The 24914-nt window shown below is 40.6% G+C and overlaps 2 protein-coding genes across 2 annotated transcripts; one reads left to right on the top strand and one right to left on the bottom strand.

Annotated features, from left to right (window-relative positions):
- Positions 1-214: 214 nt before the first annotated feature.
- On the bottom strand, positions 215-14907 carry LOC129176744 (AP-2 complex subunit mu-A). Its single transcript, XM_054767095.1, has 12 exons — positions 14758-14907; positions 13248-13369; positions 7462-7727; positions 7260-7342; positions 6680-6685; positions 6390-6525; positions 4648-4792; positions 3897-4016; positions 3683-3818; positions 1684-1781; positions 1455-1566; positions 215-1116 (listed from the first exon to the last, which is right to left on the bottom strand). Exons 2-12 carry the CDS (start codon positions 13319-13321, stop codon positions 982-984), a joined length of 1311 nt encoding a protein of 436 aa, XP_054623070.1. The 5' UTR covers positions 13322-13369; positions 14758-14907; the 3' UTR covers positions 215-981.
- A 6214-nt stretch (positions 14908-21121) lies between these two features.
- Positions 21122-24198, top strand: LOC129177737 (ras-related protein Rap-2b-like). Its single transcript, XM_054769155.1, has one exon. The coding sequence runs from the start codon at positions 21447-21449 to the stop codon at positions 21993-21995; it is 549 nt and encodes a 182-aa protein (XP_054625130.1). The 5' UTR covers positions 21122-21446; the 3' UTR covers positions 21996-24198.
- The last annotated feature ends 716 nt before the right edge of the window (positions 24199-24914 follow it).

Here is a 24914-nt window from a genome sequence, read left to right on the forward strand (position 1 = left end):
TTTGTTTTTTTTAACAGTACATTTCTTTTGCGCTTTCTTTCATTTTTGTCTAAACCATGCGTGCGTTACAGTACAGTGCTAGTGGGGTTTTGACACGCCATTCATAACACAGATGATCGTTCCCGAATATCAAAACATGCATCTGTTCTTAAAATGTTATGACAGAATTTGAATGTAATAAAATGAAGGAAATAAAATACAGGTTTTGAGCCAATTTGGATACATGGTGAGATTTTATTGGACAGAACGGTCACTAGGGCTACAAATATGAAGAAGCCGACGGTGACAAGGTAAACACCAGGGGGAGACATCACCTCTAAATGACACTGCAGGGGGACGGGAAAGGAAGGTTCTGATTTCCCAGCACACTTTTTTAGTGTTACATCTAACACTGGAAGAATGAAGTTGGTCTCCGTGCTTCAGATAAATTTAGGAAAATTCCTTTCAAAATAAAACTCGCCACTAGCAGAGCCCAATAAGTCTGTCTGGAATGTCCTCTGTTACACAAAAGCAGCAATCCCCTTGAATTGAGTTCATCAGTCAACAACAAAGACATCAGGAGAATTTGGACTACTCATACACAGGAATTATACCAAGATTCATGTGAAACCACAACAGCTACACGTCATCTTACTGGAGAGGAGAATTCCTCCAAGTTGTGCAGGACTAATGAAAGTTAAATTGATAGTGTATAGAACAAGAACACTGAATGAACAAAAAACAGAGCCACACTGCTGTCCTGCCCCCTTGGTGCACCTGCTTTACTCATTACTACGAGATATATACGATACAATGGGTCACATTTTGCATACATCTGTGCATTATGCCATATTTACTTTTCTTAAATGATGTAAAGTCAACCTCCAACACCTAGTTAAGAGAGGGGGGTGTATGATCTAAGTATAAATGGGAGGAGAGAGAAAGATGGAGGTCAGGGCAAAGAGAAACCAAGAAGAGGATGGATCAAATCGGCGTGCCACTTCAGCAGCGCGTTTCGTAGATTCCAGAGCGGCCGATGTAGCGCACCCATTTGATGACGTCATGGTCACTGTAGTTGAGCTTGGACTCAAACACCTTCAAGTAGCGCACTTTGAGGCCCGACGGAGCAAACGGGACCTGCAGAGATAGGGGAGAGGGTCAGGGTGAGTCAGGGCATGCTGCCAGAGAACCACACCACACTTGACAGGGTCTCAAATGATATATACAGTGGATCCCTGCAGTTCAGCATTTGCAACTTTGCAAATTTTTGGTGAAAAATGTATTTAAAATTTGTATTTTTTTTCCCTCCAAAAATAGAACTTTTTTTCCCCACAGAAAACACACAAGCCGTGTTTCAAAAATTGACATTTTTCTGGGCGTCTCAATTAACTGGTACATTTTCGCCATTCACCGGTGTATCCGGAACCGAACTCCTGCGAAAAGTGGGGATCTCCTGAATACACATGCATGCTAACCTCAAAGTTCATTGAGATGGGGGGCCTGGCCCACTTCTTCTTGTCGTTTGTGGGCAGCAGCTCAATCTCAGCACTGATCTGAGACTCCTTCATTCCAGCCATGCGTTTGATCCTACACACAAAAGCAACAACTTGACTTACAAGATTTACCATAGCTTATGAAGGAAGATTTACCAGTCCAAAAAAAGCATAGTGGAGTTCAGTCATTAAATGCAAGTGTGCGACTCACTTCCACACAATGGCGTTCTCACTGGCCTTGTACTTGGCTTTTCCCTTCATGCAGATCACCTGCACGCCACTGGTGTTGAGGGGTGTGGGGATACGGACCTAAATGAACATATGATGAAGAACATGTGAAAGGGAATTAAGACTTCACCGGCCTCTTATTGTGTTGTCTTATACATAAGTTGTCAGTACACACACACACTCAACATAACAATGGATACATCCGACCAATCTAATATACAGTACGTAGGAAGTGTATGAAAGTAGAAATGCATAGTGGTGGACTGCCACAATGTATACAGTAAATATACTGACAGACAATTAGCAGGATTAGATAAAATTACAAAAGCCGTGTAGAAAGGTGGAACATGGACCAAGGAAGAATACATTACATTCTGGTGAGGCTCTGGCTAAAGGGGCTCATATAGTTTGAGTGACTATGGCATCAAAACATCAGTCCACCCCGCAGAATCATAATGGCACCTCCAGCTATTGGTCATCCTGCACGGACCAGGAAGTAGCTTTATTGTACACTTTATTTACCAAACAGATCTCTGCTCAATCTTTATGCTATTTTGTGCTCATTTGTCATTACATAAAAAGGCATAAAGTCTGAATCCAACAGTTATAATAAAAAACTACTAGGACTTTAAGCAAATACGGATTCTTTGAAGCCTTTGTGAGCTACTCAAAATGAGCTGGTGAGATAGGAGACCCCTGTGATATCATCACCATCATAAGGCTGGACACACCGTGTTTATTTTCATTAAAACAACCACGCACAAATAGTGTTTTGCGGACAAGATCATTAGAATAATGACAACAAGATAGTAAAGTTGTTCAGTGACACTTGACAAAGTTAGTACATACCCAATGAATGTGACATCCATTCGTGGCTTCCCCGAGGGACAAAACGATCTCCAAACTAACCGCATTGTTTGTTATAAAAACAAAATGTCACTGTGGTAAAAAGTCACATTTGGAGACCGAAGACCAGAAGTTAAGCAGACAACTCCAGCTGGCTGCCGCCAATGCAAAGTACAGCCTGTGACAGCTAGGCAAAGCGTGTAAACAAAAGGTGCAAGAAAAGTCGAACTGAGACAGACTTGGTAAGGGAGTGTTCAAACACTCTGGCATTGATTGTGTAGCCTGTCAAGCTCAATACGAGACGCGTCATGTTACAAGGATCTGTACACAATACCTGGAAGCTGAAAACATCCTAGTCCTTGCATGCACTGTTTTCTCACCCGACATGTAACCCGTTGAGCATGTTTGAGATGCTCTGGATGGGCGTACACTCCATGTGATGCAAATGGTGGTCACACCAGATACTAACTAGTTTTCGGACCCCTCCGGACAGTTAGACTGCACATTTTTGGAGTGGAGTGGCCTTTTATTGTGCCCAACCTAAGGCACACCTGTGAAATAATCATTCTGTCTCAGCATCTTGATATGATGAACGCTCACTAACACAGATTTAGACATATGTGAACAATATTTGAGAGAGCTGGGCCTTTTGTGTTGATCTTTTGAGTTCAGCTCATGCAAAATGGAAGCAAATACAAAAGTGTTATTTTTGTTGAGTCTAAGTCCAATGTGTCCAGAGTGTACCCCTGGTGGATATAAATTCACTGTTGACATTTGACAGACTCAGCCAAGATTTGAGCCATCACTTTTCTCACTTCTCCAAAAACAAAAGATAAGATCCTGTGCAGGACATATTGATATGACAGCATCACCTCATAGCACTCACTAAACAGCCAATGATCTGATCTTAACCTCTTTATTGCTCACAGCCTCTAGGAGGCATATTAGAATGCTGACTCGAGATTTAATATGCATTTGTGGATTCCTAGTTTAGGTAGTATCTCTCTCAATCAGTATCAATCAAAACTGAGCATCATTAACTTTGTAAAGGTAGAATGATTGATGCAGCTCTAGTAAAGCAATATGCAGACATACGGTACCTAATGTTGTGGCCAGTGAGTGTATGTAATTCTCACCTCGATCTTCTGGGCCAACAGCGATGGTTTGAAGTTGGACTTGATGACCACCTTCACCTCCAATTTAGTGCGTCCAACTTCGCGGACCAGAGGGATGACGCGGAACGGCAGGATGATGTCCTTAGTGGTGCGATACCTGCAAACAAGACAGGAGAGGTCAAGTGACGCACATCCACTATGTTCATCTTATCATCACTTTGTGCTACCAGCTGACCTCATAAGCTCGTACTCTCCATCAGGGGGGATGAAGCTGATGCTGCGCTCGGAGTCAAACTTGCTGAGACGCACACACTGGTGGAAGGTGCAGTCGTCAATGGCGATGGACTGCTTCCCACTGGGAGACACGACAGCATCAATGACAATGGAGTGACTTCTCAATAGCAGCTAGCAAAACAATGATGTTCTGGTGCTACAAGATACGACCACTACACTAGATACAATGACATACACACACAGCTGGCTCCAAGACATAAAGACATGATATTTGGTTAATGATGTTATAATCAGTCCCTGTTAGGGTTGTGTGAAAGGTTAAAAGTCAAGCAGAAAGGTGAGTGGGGGTGAAAACCAAAAGAGGAAACAACCACAAGGTAGCAGAAGAGTTATTAATAAAGTGTGTTTGATTTGTAGTGAGGAAGAGGCATCAGTGCATGATGTATGTACGAGATGCATATGTGTGTGTGTGTGTGTGTGTGTGTGTGTGTGTGTGTGTGTGTGTGTTTGTGTTAGGGTGAGGACACTTGTCAGTACAGTACCTTCCTCCCCCTAAATCACTGAGGTACGGCACATAGAAAAGAAAGACAGGGACAGAGAGGAGAGATGCAACCAAAAAAGGAAAGGGGGGAAAAAAACAACAACAAAATAAATAGTACATTTTTGTCTTGTTTAGAGACAACACAAAAGACACACAAGGTGCTTCTTTCTTGTCGACTGAGGCAGAATGTGACGTCCTGTGATGCTCTCACCTCTTCCCAGCATCATCGGACGCTCCTCCCTTGCCCTGCTTGTCAATGACGATCTTGTCGTTCATGCCAAATTTGCATTCGGGCATCCCACTCAGGTAACTCTTCATCACCACTCGGCCGGACACATGGGCGCTTAGGACCTGACCTATCAGTCAGGAGGGCAAGAAAGAGTACATCAGACATTTACTTTCAGTGTGAATGTACACTGACAGGCCCAAACATTAGGTACGCCCATGCTAATGCAATCCAATACAAGAGCTATGTCAAAAATCCATCCATTGCAGACCCAAGACCAATTAAAGTGAATGGGAAATATAATAACATATAATCATGCTCGGGGACTGACTGCAGCAGCAGTTTGCGGGCGTAATTACTTCAGTTATGATTAATGTGACAGCAAATGCCGTGACGTCACTCAAAAGAGCCAATGAAATAGACTGTTTACCTGCCAAGTGAATGACAAACAGGACAGGAGAAGCGTCTTTGCTGCTTAATCTTCAAATAGAACCATGGCTTGCTCAAAAGTAACAACAGTTGATCGAGAAAACCAAACATTTAAAAGTGAAAGGACGAACCAATATATGTTCATTCTTCCAGAATCCAGAGTCAAACCGCTGCGTCTCATGTGCTCTGAAACTGTAGAGCCCAGTTGAAAAATCTACATGAGTCATAGCACATCAATTTACAGCACAACAACGTGCAAATGAGTCTTCACAAAGGATTGTATGGATATTGGAGCAAAACATAACATCTTTCGCTGACGGGAGAGTGGTGGAGGAGTGGTTCTGCTGCAGAGATCTTACTCCAAGGTAAACAATGTACTGTTGCAGCTGTTCTGTTAAAGAGACACTTATTAAATTATTGAATTTTTTTTCCCATAAAAAACAGTTCAGTTTTATTTAACTTAAAAATAAGCCTCTTGTCTTCATGCATTGTTTGTACAGTCAAACTTTTTATTATTTGTGAAATTTGGTCCTGTATCCTTTTAAATGCAATGTAGGTGCCAAAAGAAGTGTTCGTAGGTCAGTGCTTCTCAATTATTTTCTGTCATGCCCCCCCCGGGGGACAGAAATATTTCCGCAACCCCAACCCCCCACTCTCCCACCCCAATTTGAAATACTATTGACAAACTGATAATATGTATTTATTTATCTGTACTGTACAGACTGAAACCAACAAAATGCAACAAAATGGAGAGCATTTTCAAGCATATTCAAATTGGCAGGTTGTTGGCAGATCTGCACTAATATTGTCGAATAAAGTCCTCCCTGCCTCTCACGCCCCCCCCCGACAGTTCACCGTGGAAAAAAGGATTGGATTGATTATAATGCCCATTCAAACGGATTTGTCATGGGTGGGTATTGCAATGGAGGCTAGCGTTCGAACATACTATATCCCGCCTTCTTCCTGCTCAGAGGATGCAAGCCACACCCCACAAACACTCAGGAAAAGGAGACATGTGCTTCTCTGAGACTGTGTGTATGTGTGTGAGATGTGAGAGAGAGAGAGACAGCCATTTATGCCACTCTCCCTTTTTGGGCTGAATGACATCTCTTTCAGTTTAACACATAATTATGAAGAATATAGACAGACAATCTGTTCTCTGAAACCATCATTGGTAACATATGCTAGGCAGAGGTCGTGTTCTTATATTTTTTGTGTGGAAAAAAGTGTAATTTGGAGCCAAAGAGGGATATCATCTTTATGTTGATATGACATGTAACTATTAGTATTAAACAGACCTTGTGGTGACATGAGCAGGTTGACACTCTCCAGCACATCAAGGAAGAGTTCGTTGCGACGATATTTGATGCCCTCGCGACGCCAGCCGATCTGGCCCGTCACCTGGCTGGTGATCTGAGACTGCTCCTCTTTAGTCTAGAAACAACAGCAGAAGCCTCAATAGAAAGCATAAAGCAAAAACACCAAAAAAGCCAGATAGAAATGTGAGTACTGTAGATGGTTGTGCACAACAGCATGGCACGGTGCATTCATAGTATATGAGAAAAAAGGCTGAGCATGCTTTTATTACCTGGTGCTGAAGCAGGAACAGTAATCCAGTCCAGATGAGGGAAAGAACACATGGGGAAAAAATAGGAATCACACGAAAAAAATTAAAAAATGATTGCACACTTGACATTCCTATTAAAAATAGAAGAAGCACGAGGAGAGTGCGGGTCCACCAAGCGCCATAGTTTCCCCATATTGTGATTCACACCCACATAATAAGCCTACATTTTTTGGATCAGTCTTTGATATTTTGTAGAACCTGTTGGAAACTTGTCCTGTATTCCCCCGCTCCCCCATACTTATGTCTACCTCATTTAGCTATAAGAGTGGCAAAATATTACAAACAGCTTTGGTATGATGTAGTGCAGTTCTACGCCACTGTAAAATGCAACCACAATAATAAAAAAACATGTAAAATTAATACCTCTCTGAATGTGTCAATTACAACTGTGCATCGTTATCTTTGTAAAGTGTATTTTGTGTGACTGCAGAACTGTGTGGAAACGGTCAATGTGTAATAAAGGAACAAAGTAAAACCTCAGATATTTGACTAGCTGTCCAAAGGGGGAAAAAACAGTTCAAAACTTCATGAGGACACTGACCTGTCCCTTAATGCCCTGCTGCGTAATGAAGGTCTTTAGAGCTCCGGTTTCTGAGTTCTGGGGGTAGCCAAAGTCCAGAATCTCTGTGTGAACAAACACAAAATGACAAAACTACCTGCCAGTAACAGATAAGACATGTGAGAGGGAAAACAAAGTAGGACAATCGCAGTCTGCTAGAGCCTCCTCTCTTGGGACTTCTTACCATCAAGCAGCTCGTAGATGAGCACAAAGTTGTTCTTGATGTTCTCCTCACTGATCTTGCCAAAGTAGGCCGTCATGACGTCGCACATCTTGTAGAGGAACTCGAACACCATGGCAGCGTTGACATTCTGCTTGGTGACAGCCGCCAACCAGATGTTGGAGCGCTTGACGTGGAAGAAGCTGGTGCGCGCGATGTTTGTCACCGGAGAGCGCACCTGCTGCCGTGCATGGATCACGTTCACACGGAATGCATCCACCGCGTTGCGCCTGGATTTTGAAGGAAACATAATTGGAGAGGAAATTATTTGGAAGTTCCTGCAGCGAAAATAAATATCCTGTAAATGGTAGTGTTGATGTACAGAGAAATACTAGATGGAAAAAGGCGGAAATAAACATCTTCAATTTTATTTAGTTGAACCTCCTCCATTTCAATTTATACATCCTTTCTTGACAGCTGGCATAACAGTTTGCCTTAAGACAAACAATTCATATAAAAAGTATATGCACTCAAAAAACCCTAAATAAGTCAGCAATTCAATTTTAGTCAAGATCCTACAAATGAGTTTCTACTTGGAATAAAACAAATTGCAAACGTCATAGCGATATGAACAATACATAGGGTCCAATAACCATCATATCCATGCCCAAACTCCATGCTAATGCACGTCTTTTGCTTATACGCAACAATCACCAATGAAGGACTTTACATTGCTTTTGACTGACTGTCATTCGTATGTTACTCTCATGTGATGAATTTGTTTCATGGCAGTTGACTCATGCTTGAAGGGCGTTTACAGTAGATCACCGCAATTCGCAGAGGTTACGTTCACAGACCACTCACGAGTGGCAAATACATATGAGTACGGTCATTTCTATTGTATATGTCGTGTTTAAGCTGCACCCACTAAATTTAGAAGGGTAAAATTGTTTTGTACATATATAAGCCGCACATGTCCATGTCATAAAATGGCATATTGTGGCACGCAGAAGTCCGTGCAGATCAGGTAGCTTTTTGACAGGAACCAATCATGAGCTATGAGAAAGCTCACAACAAGCTTGTCAACCCATTGAAAATTGCAGGAGGTCATTACTCAATATGACAGTCTGACTCAAGGTGTCATCTTACAAAGAATGCTAAAATCATCGCACAGTGACTTAACACTCAAAAGCTAGGCAAGAAATATACAAGTGCCAATTTGAGTTTAAAATAAAGAACAGCAGCTATTTTAACTTTATCCCATAATGTCTTTCGTCCCAGCAAAACATTTAATTGGTTATTGCTGCAAGGGCGCTGCAATGATGTCAGCCTCCCTCTGGACTCCTCTGGCTCCCCTGATGGACAGAGGCAGCATTGCACCATGAGTCAGACTACATATTGTAATGTATTGCAATTGTAATGACCTCTGCGGTTTCCAATGGGTTGACAAGCTCGTCGTGAGTTCACTTATAGCTTGTGATTGGCTCCTGCCAAAGAAAGAGCTACCGCTTCATCACTGACTCACGGCACTCACTCACTGACGGCACTGTATTTAAATGATTGGTAGTAGTTCTGAAGTAAAGGAGATGTCACAAGAGTAGAACATAGCCATAAATTTGCCATACTGCTGTGTAAGTCGCAGGGTTCAAAGTTTAAGAAAAAAGCAGTGGCTTATATACCAGAAATTGAGACGCCTAAAAAAATGTCTATTTTTGACACAAATAAAGCCTGCACTATGCTGCTGCATCAAGACACTACTCTGGCTCACTCCTCCCCATCCAAATCTTCCTGCTCTCTTTAAGTTAACACTCCCACCCAATTTTGGATCAACATTTGCAATAATAGTGACTACTGTAACTATGACATTCAGCTCCCCGACTTTCTTGAATGTTCACTTGCCATGAAGGAAGCTAACGAGCTAAAAACATCAAAACACTATCCAAGTTTAAAATCTAATAAATATGCCTATCAAGTACTGGTAATCATCACTAATGAATGATAATGAAGAATAATCAACACTACAGATGGTCATCAAGCTAGCGCTACAACCATGCTTCCATCTGCTGTGATGCCACCTCCAGAGTTGACTGTAGAATCTAGTACTGCTGTAGCCACACGCAGGGCGCCACCATCTTGGACTGACGTTACGTCATTAAATTATAAACGTTTTATTAGGGGTGCCACGATCCAATATTGATATTGGATAATCGGTCCGATGTCAACAGAAAAAACAGCATGTGCTAGCGTGTTTAGCAAGGAGCTGGAGTGATGTCAGCCGCGTGGCAGTATTTTTCGTTATGTATGAAAAGGATGTTGCCGCTGAGTGCAAAACGTGGCAAGTACAAATTTCCCATGGTGGCACAGAACTGGGGAAGTTTAATGCGACCTAACTTCATTGCACATTTGAAGCAGGATTTTCTCAACACCACAGCTTCCTGAAACATCCACCGCTGTTTGACACAGTTGCAAAGAGTGATCAACTCCCACGGGATGGGAAAAGGCCACTGGACATAACAGGAAAGAGCCTGTCAGAGGTGAGTAATGTCATGTTTAAAGCTTCATTGAGCACCTCGAGCCTTGCTACATTATGCCTATTGTTGACAAAAGTATACACCAGATTAGGTCTGTCACGATGATAAATTTTGTTGAACGATAATTGTCCTAGAAATTATTACGATAAACAATATTATTGTCAACATTATTTTAAGACTTTTTTTCATTAATGTAATGATAATATATGGCCTAATAATGCAAGCACACAGTATAAAAAACTAACTTAAATTTCTCAAGAGGATTTAATATTGCAATTTGATACTCAAGAGCTTTTAAATAAAATAAATTAAACAACTTTATAAAATAAACAAACAAAAGAAAAAAAATGAAAACAAAAAGGGACTCAGTCTCTTTTAGCAAGAATTGCACTTAATAAAAAAATCACAATCAATCACAATAATCCTGATTTTGACTCAGTGACACCAATGCCATGCCAATTGTAATTCCAACATATTTTTTATGACACCCTTATTCTTTTACACAATTTGACAGGATGTGGAGCTCTTATTTTGAAGGCCGGAAGTGTATTGTCTGAGTTGAGAATGTCTGTGACGGTTAAGACGAGCTGGGAGAAAGAATAAAAACATGCCTCTTGCCTTATTTCACTGAAAAATGGCACATCTGTGGGCATCGTAAAATGGTTGCTTACATTAACAAGGCAACACGGTGTAAACACTCTCGCAGAGCCTGAGTCGCGCGCACACTCACACAGCCACACTAGCATGCTCTGCTAAACTAAGCTAACCCAGCTGGCTTCCATTCACGCTCCGTAATTTAGGTTTTTCCACCAACTTTCGCCGGTGTTTCAGGCCAACATGCTTAGTTTGGGAGTGGGGTTAGTGTTTGTGTTGACATTCCGCCATGATTGAGCGATCTGCCAGGGAAATACTTCCCCATACAAACGTTCTTTCTTGTCAGAGAGTAGGGTATCAAACACGCATGTCAATACACTAGGTCCCCAACTTACGAACATCCGACTTGCGAACATTCGGAAATACGAACACAAGCTGACTGGTCTATATTTTCATGTATTTTGCCTTTTGGAACTCCATATTTATCCTGCTACATGCTTGACCAGTAGAGGGCACTGTGACACTGCTAATGGGATCAACAGGTAGAGGAAGACGCTGGGGAGAGAGTGTAAAGGAGAAATGGAAAGCTAAATTGTAGCTGTACGATGCAACCCGGACAGAGCGTGTGATTAAAGTTTATGAAGAGTTAATAGGCCTGCTTAATTCTACACCACCCACAGAACACTACCTCTTTTAGAAGAGTCTAACGACGAGGACAATTTGTCCTTTTTTCAATAACTCCTCCTCCACCACCAACGACATATGCTTGACCACCCCTCTTCAAAGGTAAATAACATTTATCATTACGTATTATTATATCATTTTTATTATTGTTTTTTTTCATTAATTATCCTCGTTTAATATTACTACTACATCCAAACTCATATTTACGTACATATACTTATACTGTATATGTATACACGTACATGTAGTACCTATATAATTGGTAATATTACCTTTTGTTGGACTTACGAACAAATCGACTTGCAAACGGTCGTCTGGAACCAATTGTGTTTGTAAGTTAACTGATTTATTGATTATTGTGACAGGCCTACACCAGATGCATCAACAATTAAATGGTCAGTTCCTACCGTTGCTGACTATTGTTCTCTGAGTAATATCACTTGATCAAGCCTTTTCTAATATTCCACGCTACTAAACAAGTAAAAGTATGTTTGATATGTGCACAATATCGGAATCGGCCAATATTCAAGGCTATAATATTGTAACGGACGTGGAAAAAGTTGTATCGCAACACGCCTACATTTTATGCTCTGTTATTACATCTTTATAAATTAATGACTTTATGTGATTGAGACATGTTTTCTGTGAAAAAAAAACACCTATTTTGGGAGAAAAATAAAAACATTTTTAAAAATATCTTTTTTGACCAAAAATCTGCAAATTTTCAGGAATGCGAATGCTGAATCGCAAATATGCGGGGATCCACTGTATGGTAAAATTCATGGACATGCAGTTTAAGACAGAAGGAGCAACTTGAGAGTAGGGGGGGAAAGGGTCATGCTTGTCAGGTATGGGCTTCTCTTACCTATTCCTACATGGGCCATTATGGACAGATCAAGGGAAATGGTGATGAGAGAGGAAAAGAGGATGAAGAGCAGCAAAAATGCACAAGTGACATTTTCGTGCATGATGTACAGGTACACACAGACACAAGGGGTTGATCATGATGTCATCATGAGAGCAGTATTATGTCTCTTGTAATGGGTCTTTACTGCAACGGGAAAGTGTCACCAAAAAAGTAAATGAGTTGTGATAAAAACTGCAATAGTTCTGGTTGTATTGAGTAGTCAGTGCACTTTCAAAATTGCACACAGAGAGATGTGTGGGTAGAGGAAAATCAATAAAGCATATTAAAAATGCAAGAAGAACAAGACAAGAAGGTTCTATTCATCAAACCTAATACATACTTGCTGTTCTTCTGTTAAACTTGATGGTACTTGAAGTGAGTCAGCAGAAAGAAAATAGCTAGTATGTACATTAAGGGGTACAAATATATTTCTGTCTGAGTGTAAATTCTACGATAAAACATTATCAATGTCTGATTTAGGATAGTATAAACAAAGTGAACCAGCAATGAAGAGTGAAGACAGGAGACACATCACTACCCAGATAGAAACATTCTGTGCTTCTAGATTAGTGTCAGTCGAGTATCTCGCATAATTACTTTCCTTTGTGCGAGCTTTTCTTTTCCAGGAAATTCCCATTAGCAACAACGCTGTAGGAGGTTATGTTTTTTTTTTTTTTTTTTAAACCATGGAAGATTGCTGGCATTACCTACTGCCACCTACCTACTGGGCTCAGGTGTTAAGCCATGGCAGAGGTGGGTGGAGGCAGGGCCGGTAGCATACACACAGTGCAGTAGAGTGTAACATTGTAGAAATTAAATTTGCAGATTGCAATATATTGTCATATTTTTTCTCGTGTAACGTTTCGTCTCTTGAACTGAGTGTCTTGTGAGACCCTTAAAAAGCAATGCAAAGAATAGCTGTAAAAGCGGTCTTAAGGGACAAAAATATATAAATCCAGACTGATTGTTTTGTCCTCACTTCTGAGGTACTCTTTGAGTATGAAAGTGACGTCCCCTCCTATATTTGGAGCATTTGTCCACCAAGTTGCAATCAAGGAGTCCCAAAAAGCTAGAATCCAAAGTAGATCACTTACCCTATATCATCTCGGTAGACCCGCGAGATGAGGACCTCCCCCTTGTGGTTGTAGATGAACAATCCTCCAATCATTGTGGCTGTTTCTCAGACCTGACAGGCCATGATGAAACCAAACTCCGCCTGAGAGGACACACACAGGCAATGCAGCCAGGAAGGAAATGGAAGGGGGATGGAAAATGGGGTGATGAAGAAGTGAAAGCAGTGAATTAGTGACTATCAGGACAGGGACACATTTGTCCTTTACATCCGCTCTCTCACACACTCACCACTTCATTGCCACTTGACTATACCCTGCAGCTGCACATTGTGGTGACACAAATCTAGAACATGCAAATCAATACACATACTTTTGAGTTGACATTTTATCTGTGTTACATGCAGTTAAGACTGACATTCTTGCCTCAGCATATTCCTTATTTACTTCCACTGTGAGATTAACACCAGATTATCAGAGTGGAGCACCATGACACCAACCAGATAGTGGCTATGGATCGGCAATGGCTACCATTACACTAATCATTGTCGATTAAAGTGATTAAAAAAAATAATAATTCTAAAAGGCACAAGAAATTTGAAGAATTTAAGCATTTGTAAGCACTACCAATGTGCATACATAGTAGAGCTGCACAACCTAAGGGTTGCATTATTAGTCGTGATTGAAGCTTCTGGAAAGACCAAACTGAAGGACATACTTGGGATTCCTACAGCACACGGGCAATAAAAACCACGATGATTTACCTACCATCACGACATCACCATATCATCACAATGTAAACGAAAATATAATCTGCGTCGTGACCGACAAAATCCCGAGGAATAGTCATAAATCGACTTTAACGCTTCTCATGTTGGCCGAAGTCAAGATGTCTGCTTCATTTGGCCCATTTTCCTTGCGTTCATAAATGTTTTATACGTGTTCTCATTTTCACGCCGGTTGCTATATTCGGTATAGCCGATTAAAAATATGTGATAAATAGACGAGTGGAGGCCTGACCTTCTGCTAAAATCAAAGTGATGGAGGGGAACAGCCCGAGAATGAGAGGTAGTGTTAGCTAGCTAATTTATCTTACGACAGCGGCCAAGCTAGCCGTGTTGTTCAGCCACCTACCATGTAGCTCTGCTATAGTTTAAATTGATTTCCGATACCGAAAAAATAAAGCCATGAGAAAGACACCTATCTTGTCAACTTATCTATATGTTATAAATATACAAATTAAAACATGACATGTCGGCGCAAGTCTACGACCATCAACGTTCATTCGGTGATAATTATTATACGTTGTACTTTGTGAACTTTTAATTTGAAAGAGAAAAACCTCCGCAGTTCCGCTATCACACTATGTACTACTCGCTAACTTGCTGCCAGCTAGCGGGCGGCAGCTACCATTGCTAACATTAGCACGACTCGAGAATGAACCATTTACACCGAGTATCCACAAAATGCGTCCGGATACAGTAGCTAATTTCTTCCCTCTGTCATCTCCCCATTTTGACTGTGGCTAACTTACCCTCGTTCCACCAGCAGTCCCCCGCTCGGCCTCCGCTATGGCTTGTAGGAGTACGTCCCCAGTGCACACAGCCGCCAGTCGGTGTTCTTCCTGCTAGTGGTCCACTGATAAGTCAGCTGACCAGACGCTCTTACGCACAGGCGTTCTCTGCCAAGGCAGGAAAAGGCGTGGTTGCAAAGGCGACCAAACCGCACCCAGGCCTGGCTACGATAAGTTGCAAAATGCAACGGTTAATTATTATTTTTAAAATCAAGTGATAAGGAATTATGCATTTTAAGACAGATATATGACAGCACAATGGCATAGTTGCCCTTTAAATATCCGGAAGTGTCCCAATCTTGTTAGTGACCAATATTACAACCCCTGGCAAAAATGATGGCATCACCAGTCTCTGCTGATGTTCATTCGGTTGTTTAATTTTGTAGAAAAAAAAACAGATCACAGACATGACACAAAACTAAAGTCATTTCAAATGGCAACTTTCTGGCTTTAAGAAACGCTAAAAGACTTTAAGAAAAAATTGTGGTAGTCAGTAACAGTTACTTTTTTAGACCGAGCAGAAGGTAAAAAGGTAGATCATCACGCAATGTTGCAAAAAATAATGGTTGTTCACAGTCAGCTGTGTCTAAAATCTGGACCAAGTACCAACAACATGGGAAGGTTATTAAAGGCAAGCATGCTAGTAGACCAAGGAAGACGTCAAAGCGTCAAGACAGAAAACTTAAAGCAATATATCTTAAAAACAGGAAATGCATAGGAGTCAGCGTCTGTGATCGAACTGTAAGAAAGCGCCTAAAAGAAATTGGATTTACATACAGAAGAGATAAATGAAAGCCATCATTAACACCTAAAGAGAAAAAACAAGGTTGCAATGGGCTAAGGAAAGCAAAGGTGGACTGTGGATGACTGGATGAACGTCATATTCAGTAATGAATCGCAAATCAGCATTGGGCAAGGTGATGATGCTGGATCTTTTGTATGGTCCCGTTTTTTATGGTCCGTCCCACTATTTGAGAAGCACTGCCATAAAGCAAAAAAAGACACATAAGGTCAATGTCATGGCCCACAAATAGGCGGGATCTCAATTCAGTTGAAAATCTGTGGTAGAAGTTGAAGAAAATGGTCCATGAGAAGGCTCCAACCTGCAAAGCTCATATGGCAACAGCAATCCGAGAAAGATGGAGCCAGATTGATGAAGAGTACTGTTTGTGACTCATTTAAGTCCATTTAAGTCCTCAGAGACTGCAAGCTGTTATAAAAGCCAGAGGTGGTGCAACAACGTACGAGAGGTGTGTTGAAATGTTATTTTGTTTGTTTTTCATGAGTCCATAACGTTTTCCTCAGAATTGAGAGATTCAATTAATTTTTTCCCTTTGCTTGGTCTAAAAAAGTAACTGTTACTACCAATTTTTTTTCTTAATTTCATTTAGTGTTTCTTAAAGCCAGAAAGACTGGTGATTCCACATTTTTTGCCAAGGGGTGTATTTTGGTAATGGTTAAATTTTTATTTTGAACGTGCATACAGGTTACGAAGGTTACAATTCACAGTTCCACATGTCCAAAAAGGAGTAGGAAGAAGCAAAGCTTATTTAATCCTACCTCCTTTCTGTTTCACATCAATTGCTAATATATTTGTTTGTGCACTTCCTGTATTCAGCATGTACCATTTAAACAATTTAGAAATAGAAACCAAATTGAAATACCATAAGAAAATGATAATACAGTAGGAGTTAAAGGGTTATGATATATTGATAACTACGGTATGTAACATTGATAATAAATAATAATAAATATATAATAATTAGTGATGAAACGTTAATAGTTGACAGAAACATAGTTTGTTGTTGTGTGAGTACAGACGATGTAATACTTGAAGTAGTCCTAAAAAATGAGAAATAAGTAGCAAGTGCAAGAGTGATTAGACAAAGCATTGCAGCATTGTACGTATGTATTTTTCCCAAAGGTCATATTTATCCTCTCTTGTTGAGAATAATTGTATAAAGTTTTTGGGTAGCAGATTATTGTTTGCTTTATGCATAATTTTAGCTGTATGAAGGTTAACCAGATAAGCATCCATCTCTATTCTATGCCGCTTATCCTCACAGTTTACCAGATAAGCAAATTTTAACAATTGTGATTTAAGAATAAGGGGTTGGTATGTTCTCTACAAGCGGCAATAAGGATTATCCTAACTGACCTTTTTTGTAGCACAGTTAACGAGTGAAGTGTACGTTTAGAGTTATTTCCCCATATCTACACACAACAAGTTAGACATGGCAAAACCAGAGAATACAGTGTGAAGTGATTTTTGTTCCAGAACAAAGTATTGAAGTATTGCTTGCCACTTAATGTTGTATATTCTTAATGTGGGATTTCCAACTCATTTTGTCGTCTATTATAACGCCTAGAAATGTATTTTCGCTCACCCTGTCAATGTGTATGCCGTCTATTTGTATTCGAGCATAAATGTCCTTTCTGCTATTACCAAATTGTCATGGTCCTTGTTGTCGCTCTGCTGCCACCTGTTGTCCTGTCTCCGTAGCGCATGCTGAGGCGGAGCTGGGCCATCACCACACCTGCTGCCAATTACCTACCAGCATTCTTAAACTGTTGGATGGCAGCAACCCATTGCCAGATTGTCTTCGCACCTTGCTTACAACTGTGCCACCCTACCGTGTCCTTACTATTCTAGCTCGTTGTCATTTTTGCTGTAACCTTTGACTCGTTCCTGCCTGACTTACTGTATTCCGGCAGCATTCTTGTTTTTTCACTACGCTAAGGTTAGTGTTTTGTTTTTCCTGTCGGCTTTTCCGCAGTGATATTTTGTTCCTAGTTTTTTCATTCAGCTTGGCAGCCTTTTGCTTGCCGTCTCCTTTTGTTCTCCTTTTGTCCTCTGTGGAGGTGTGTGTATTAAAACAGTTCAGACCTAATTTGTCTGCCCTTCTCTGCATCGTGGGATCTGAAACATGTTCTTGCTGGCGCATGACACAAATAGCATTATTTTAATTTTACTTAAGTTTGGGGATAATCTGTTTTTATCTTTTTTCCATCTTTTTATTACAATCATTTCATCTGTGACTTTATTTATTAGCTCTTGTGTACTTTCTCCAGAACCAAATGCAGTAGTATCGTCTGCAATTCAAACCTGCAATAAAACCTGTTGTTCCAGCGATCAAGTCTGACGCTTGTATGTTTCACCTAGTGACCAGTGAATTACCACTAGCTTTAGGTCTTTCATGAATTTACAGATGTCATTTATATGTAGGGTGAACAGTGTTGGTCCCAGTATTGACCCCTGTGGTACACCGCACGATATATTTAAACTTACAGATATAGTTGTCGAAGATGTATTTTGTTGCTTTACATTTGTTGACAATATCAATCATTTCCTCTTTTGTCACATCAGTGAGGAACGTGGAGTTGGGATTCCTGTCCATACTTTCATTCCCTTCTTCCACTGACAAGGAATATGGGATCTTTTCTTTCAGACTTGGTCCAATATTTATAAAGTAGTTATTGAACCTTTCAACTGCCTCTTTCACATTATTATTTTTGTCATTTTATCCAAAAGTGTCACTAACGCGAGCAAACATACATATTATGCAGTAAATATGTTTGGGTGGTTGTTAGTTGGTAATCTTTTTGTTTTATTTTATTCTGCAGGGGCCATTTGATTCTTTTCCTTCTTTGTCCAACGCTCACCATGCTCATCTGTGCAACAAACCTTAAATTCCTGCTTGGACACTCTAAAATTCTCTGCTTTAAAATTTTAAGAGATCCTAGAGAGATTTTGTTCCATAGGATATTCTCTTTTAAAACGTTTTAGAATTGTCTCATCTGTTCCTCAAATTAACCTAAAATGGCAAAGCTACACAATAAAGTGATATTTTGTTCCGTGCGACCAAAAATGTTGCATCATATGACATATACAATATCATGATATTGCCATTTTTGATCCAACATTTCTCCTGTTTTTAAACCTTAAGCGATCTCACATTTACCTTAGCATAAACAAATGTCATCCTTTATGTTAAGATTTTGAATTTGGATTTCATTATTGCGATTAATTTATAACCTGGTAGGTTAATTTCAGCAAAGTACGATTCCTAATTTCTAAATACTTTTGTAGTTAGAGCATAGAAAATCTGCTTACGACCTTCTAAATACGTTTTTTAACATCATTACAGCCCTCTAGACACCCCTGTAGTCACCTTTACACTCCTATTACCCAATGTAGTAGACATAATAAGAGTAAATAAGCCATTTAAGACATAAATAGGACTACAGTAGCGGTCGTGTGTTGCTATAAATGTGTTGCTATGAATGTGCAGAGTGAGTGACAGGAAGTGATGTCAGGGGTTCAGACTTGAGTTTTATCTTGCTCTGGGTTATGGCCGTAACAGTAGCCTGTGTTGTATTAGGGATTTTTAGGGATTAGTGTGCATCTTGTAATGTAAAGGTTCTTACCTTTACATTCCAGTCCTATGGTAATCAATCAGACATTTATTCATTACTTGTGGAATGACATCATCTCCTTTGTCATCCCAAAAGCGGCAAATTTGTCTCTCTCACCCAAAGTCAGCTGGGAGCTCCAGCATATCCCCGCAACCCTGGTAAGGATAAGCGGTATAGAAAATGGATGGATGGCATTATGGTGGACCTGAAACCAGGCACAATGAATTTGTGAGTTGGCCTGGACCCCTTTGGACAGCTGTCCAGGCCTGACAACTTTTTCTTGAGTGAGGAGAATTATGACATGGCCCACAACAACACACACACACAGTGTCCTACTGTGTCCTGAGTGCACCCAGCAGATTCCAGTGCAGCCTCTCAGCATAGTCTCAGTGGACTGATGCATTCTCAGCATGGTGATATGTGACATGATGTCAGAGCTTCTGGTGGTCTCACTAAAATAAAAACCCCGACAAGCTAACGGAGGGACAGCTACAGCAGCCCAGACTGAAGGTGACAAAATGGGTTTTCTTGGCAATGTGGCAACACTTACAAAAGTGTACTACGTGTACTGTACTTACATGCAATAGTTTGAACTTATGATCTTGGACTCTGCAGTTGTTGAGAAATGTCTCCAAATGACTTTTGCAACTTGTGCGTCTGTGTAGGCTCTCAGTCGTACAGGAGTTGTCCATTGAGGAAAGGGCTTCTTGAGACGTCATTTGTACTTCTGTGAAGAAGGTGTCGGACGTTTCGCTCCTCATCCGAAGAGCTTCGTCAGTGAACTAATAAGTGCTGGTAGCTTAGGCCTTAAATACAGTAAGAGTGGGCGGAATTGATGTGCCAACACCCTCCTCCTATTGGTTCCTTACACTCCTCCACAGTTCCTTCCGCCTGGGCGGAGTAGTGGTATAATCCTATCCTGCTATTAACACCTCCGATATAAGGGAAGTGTCGCTCCCTGAATTGGGTATGAACGACTCCGAACTTGGATCTTGGACCTTAACTTGGACCCTGTGTTCAGCAGGTTACTGAAACCAAAACCTACAGCTCTTAGTCTTGCAAATGAGGTGAAGCCAGGGCCGAGCCAGAACAATAGATGCTAACGAGCCAGTATCGGAGTCGTTCATACCCAATTCAGGGAGCGACACTTCCCTTTTATCGGAGGTGTTAATAGCAGGATAGGATTATACCACTACTCCATACCATACTCCATACTCCATACCACTAATGTATATAAATATATACAATATATTTGAAGAACACAACAAAACACACACAGATATTTAGAAAAATAAAAAAGAAGTGAACTGAAAAATACAATGTCATCAGGCTAGCATTGAGCTGATACCGATACTACCGTGGTATGCATAATACAATATTTAGATAGATTCGACCATCACTACTGTCCCCTGGTTTGTTGAGTACCCACCGTCAAACTAATAACCTATCCATCCATCTTCTATGCCGCTTATCCTCACTAGGGCTGTGGGGATATGCTGGAGCCTATTAAACTAATAACAATTTGTTTTGACGCATTTGATTCATGTTATTGTTGGTTGGTGTTAAGTGCATGACTTAACAAATTTGTTACACTAAAAAAATCTACAAATATAGGGGCGCTAAACCAGACCTAGTGACATAAATGGCTATGTACTTGTATTAACAATACTAACACTATATAAACATATGAGTTTCATTTATAGCACAAGTTTGGATAAACTTTAAATTTGGAGACAAAGCCAAATACTTTAAATACTTCAATTTGACTGTGACATGCTCACTGACAGCAGTATAGGACAACATGTCTGGACAAGCACCATGGACGCAACTCAAAGCGGACGTGTCGTGGTTGTGTGTGTGCGTATGCGTGACGGCCCCTTTAAGAAAGCGGAAGTGAGGCTGTGGGCTGTTGACGCTGTGAGGATGTGGGCAGGAAATGCCATGCAGAGCCAGCAGAAGCGTTCACGCTTCTTACCATACTTGCACAATCGGGTCGGTGCCATCAACAATGTACCTCGGTTGACGCCACCATCCTCCAGGGAGCGGACACTCTCCCCCTGGGGTGTGACACCCGCACGCTCAGTGCTGATTCTCTAAATTTGGGCGACGACGCCGCCTTCCCGGCCTGCTTGCTTTGAAGACATCGGTGGCTGCCTGGTGGTGGTGTAAGACAAGAAGGCTTCATCTTGAGGCAAAAAAGGAGGTATTTTGTTTTTTCCTCTCTTTTCCCGGTCATGAGGGAGTATAAAGTGGTTGTTCTGGGCTCGGGTGGAGTCGGTAAATCCGCCCTGACTGTGCAATTCGTGACGGGCTCCTTCATCGAGAAGTACGACCCCACCATCGAGGACTTTTACCGGAAGGAGATCGAAGTCGACTCGTCCCCGTCGGTCCTGGAGATCCTGGACACAGCAGGGACTGAGCAGTTCGCCTCCATGCGAGATCTGTACATCAAAAATGGACAGGGCTTCATCCTGGTCTACAGTTTGGTCAACCAGCAGAGTTTCCAGGACATCAAGCCCATGAGAGACCAAATCATCCGGGTGAAGAGGTACGAGAGGGTGCCCATGATCCTGGTGGGCAACAAGGTGGACCTGGAGGCTGAAAGAGAGGTGTCATCCGGGGAAGGCAAGGCTCTGGCCCAGGACTGGACCTGCCCCTTTATGGAGACTTCAGCCAAGAATAAAGGCTCTGTGGATGAACTGTTTGCAGAGATAGTCAGACAGATGAACTACTCCACTGTTCCTGCTGGAGGTGACAAGTGTTGCTCTTGTGTCTTGCTCTAAACAATCACAATCAGTTGGGCCTTTAAAAAAAAAAAAAAAAATCTCTTTTCACACCTGTTGTCTTATGGTTTCGCACAAATTGACAACAATCTGATGTTTAATAGTCCTGGAAAAGTGTTTACATTGACAAAGTACTTGAATGTTTTCAACTTTTTTTTTTATTTGAAATATAGCTTTGTATAATATAACACTTCTCTGGAAACGTGCCTCAGTGGAATGTCTTATTGTGAAACCTAAGAGACATTGCTTTTTCCCCTCATGTACTTGTGCTCAGTGGTGGAGTCAGTGTTAATGTCTGTCATTGTTAAGATTTTTTTTTTTCTTCCAGAAACGGCGGAAGAAAAAAAACTAGGGATGGGCAGTTTGACAATGGGGAAAATGGATGGTTAATTCATGTTATTTTAAAATATTTTTGTATTTATTTTAAATGGCCTAAATGTGCATCCTGCCCTCTTAAATGACGTTATTTTACTGCAATGAATGAAACAAGCAACAAATAGCATAGCTGTTGTTATGGTGTTCTTCTTCACAGTGTAAATCAGTTGTGGTTGAATCAACAGCGCCTCTGCTGGTGACCTCCAAGTACTGCACTTCATTTTATCTATTGCATCAACATGTGACTAATCAAGTAATAGAATAATATGCCCATCCCTAGTAAGAACCTGCTCTTTTACATTTTAAAGCTTTTTTATCCTTTTCCAGTGTGTTGGAAGTGTATGAACAGTGGAACTTAGTGCACAAGGACCTTTAGTGCGCTGCTGTCGCTGCACGGGGTCATGCAATGACAGATGACCCCGTGTCAAGTGCCTTCCCTGCGACTGTGCCAAGTCAGTAAGTGACTAGCCCTCCTTCCTCTGCAGTGCATCTCCATGGCAATCAGAACTTTTTTTTTTTTTTTTTTTTTAAAGCCAAGGCTCTCTTTTTTGGTTTTGTTTTCCCCCCTCAATCAGGCCCAGTGTGGAGGTACTGCAGTGAAGAAGCCATGTTTGATGGTGTTCTGTTGTTTTTCCTTGAAGATGTGATAATAACCTTTTTATTGTGATTCTACCTTTTGGACAAATCTGTGATGAACATGTCAGTATTGAGAGATTTGTAATACAAAAGGCATTTTATGTACCAATGAACTCTGTGCTTGTTTCTCATTCTGAAGGCAATTTACACTCACAGGACACATATATATGCTATCCGTTACAGTAGCTTTCATTTGTCTTACTGATATTTTTGCCAAATTTAAATGACATCACTGGAAATCAATATTAAAAAACCTCCATAATAGAATAGGTATGACAGCAAAATCTAATACAAGAACTGTATCAAAAATCCAGTATGCCTTTATTGTATTTATGTCAGCTTAAAGTAGTGGAAATATGGACATTCAATGTAAAGGCATACATGGTTGCATGGATTAATGCTTTTAGTTGTAAATAAGGCTGGTAAAAATACATACTGTTGCACATCTATTGTATTTTATATATATATCTATATCTATATATATAGATATAGATATATAGTATTGTATCAGTAAACTGTAAAGCTAACAGTGTTGCTGTAAATGTTCTTTGTGCTTTTGTCACCCCCGAAAAAATGGAAATGCATGCTTTTCATTGCATTGTGACCTCATCCTCAAAGTAACTACAAGTATAAGAAATTGCAGCAAAAACTGGCAATGAAATATTTCTAAAGCATGTTCCACTAACAGTAAAGCCATCTTTTTGTGGTATAAAATTTGAAAGTAAAATTAATTTGACAGTATCATTTTTTTTTATTCTTAGACCAAACCTTTAATGTGAAAATATGCAATGCATATGGTCCCATAGTTAACAGGTGGATATACAGTAGAAAGTGGACACACCGCTCTTAAAAAACATGTTTTAATGCAAAAAATGGGAACATGATAAATATTTCAAAACTGTCCTAGAAATGTTACTAATAACCTGTGTAATTCAATCAAAAGATGAATATGTTAAGGGGGAAAAAGGAAAAGTACAATAGGCTGGTTGCACTATCATAATCAGTGCCCCAAATGTGTCATTGTGAGGGGCATCTCTTGTGCAAAGCCCCCTTCAGGTCACCCCAACACATTTTCGGTTGGATTTACGTCTGGTCTCTTACGCAACCGTTCTGAAGTGATGCTTTTGCTGTTTTGGATGTATGGTTGAGCTCAGTCTGCTACTGAAAGGTGAAATTGTGTTGGTATTTATTCATATTTATTTTTTTACTGACAAGATATGTTAGACCAATTTGCTTATGTTAATAATATAAGCTATACATATTAAAATAAGCAAAATAAACTATAACAAGACAATCTTACTTTCAAAACACTTGAAGCAAACCTGCATGCAGAGCAAAGCAATCGTAAATGGCAGGTCATATTTCCTCCATGGGCTGGGATGCGGAGCAAAGTGTCCGAAAATGAAACCAAATTTGCTCTGTTAGTGGGCCTGCAGCGGAGCAAAGCAGCTGCATGACATTGCACTGACATTTTGTTGGGATTCTCCCAAAATTAAAAAGAAATGGCAGTTAGGACTTTGCGTTATCTTGCCAGGCGCTAGCTTTAGCGTTTTAGAATTTTGTATATCTCATTAAGATTTAGCACTTTAGCAACCATCTGTTGAAGCAAGAGATGTTCCCATGTGATCACAATGTATCCAGGCAGGTTGCTAGCATGGTAGCTGTTAACATTGTTAGCGTTTCCGTTTCAAAGGCAAAGCCCAAAAGCCACCAAGTCGATCCCAATCGCAGTGAGAGAGGTTAGCAACAGGTAGCAGGACCATTCAAAAATTTCTATGGTTATTTTTTGTAGTTCTATTTAATCTTGCTTAGATTTCAGTATTTGCAGTGAAGCGTTGTTTAAGCACCATACTATACAATTTTCCTACATTACACAGCTTGGTATTTTAGCACCACCTTCTCCGCTTG

This window comes from Dunckerocampus dactyliophorus, chromosome 2 (assembly GCF_027744805.1).
Source record: "Dunckerocampus dactyliophorus isolate RoL2022-P2 chromosome 2, RoL_Ddac_1.1, whole genome shotgun sequence".
NCBI classification, from domain to species: Eukaryota; Metazoa; Chordata; class Actinopteri; order Syngnathiformes; family Syngnathidae; genus Dunckerocampus; species Dunckerocampus dactyliophorus.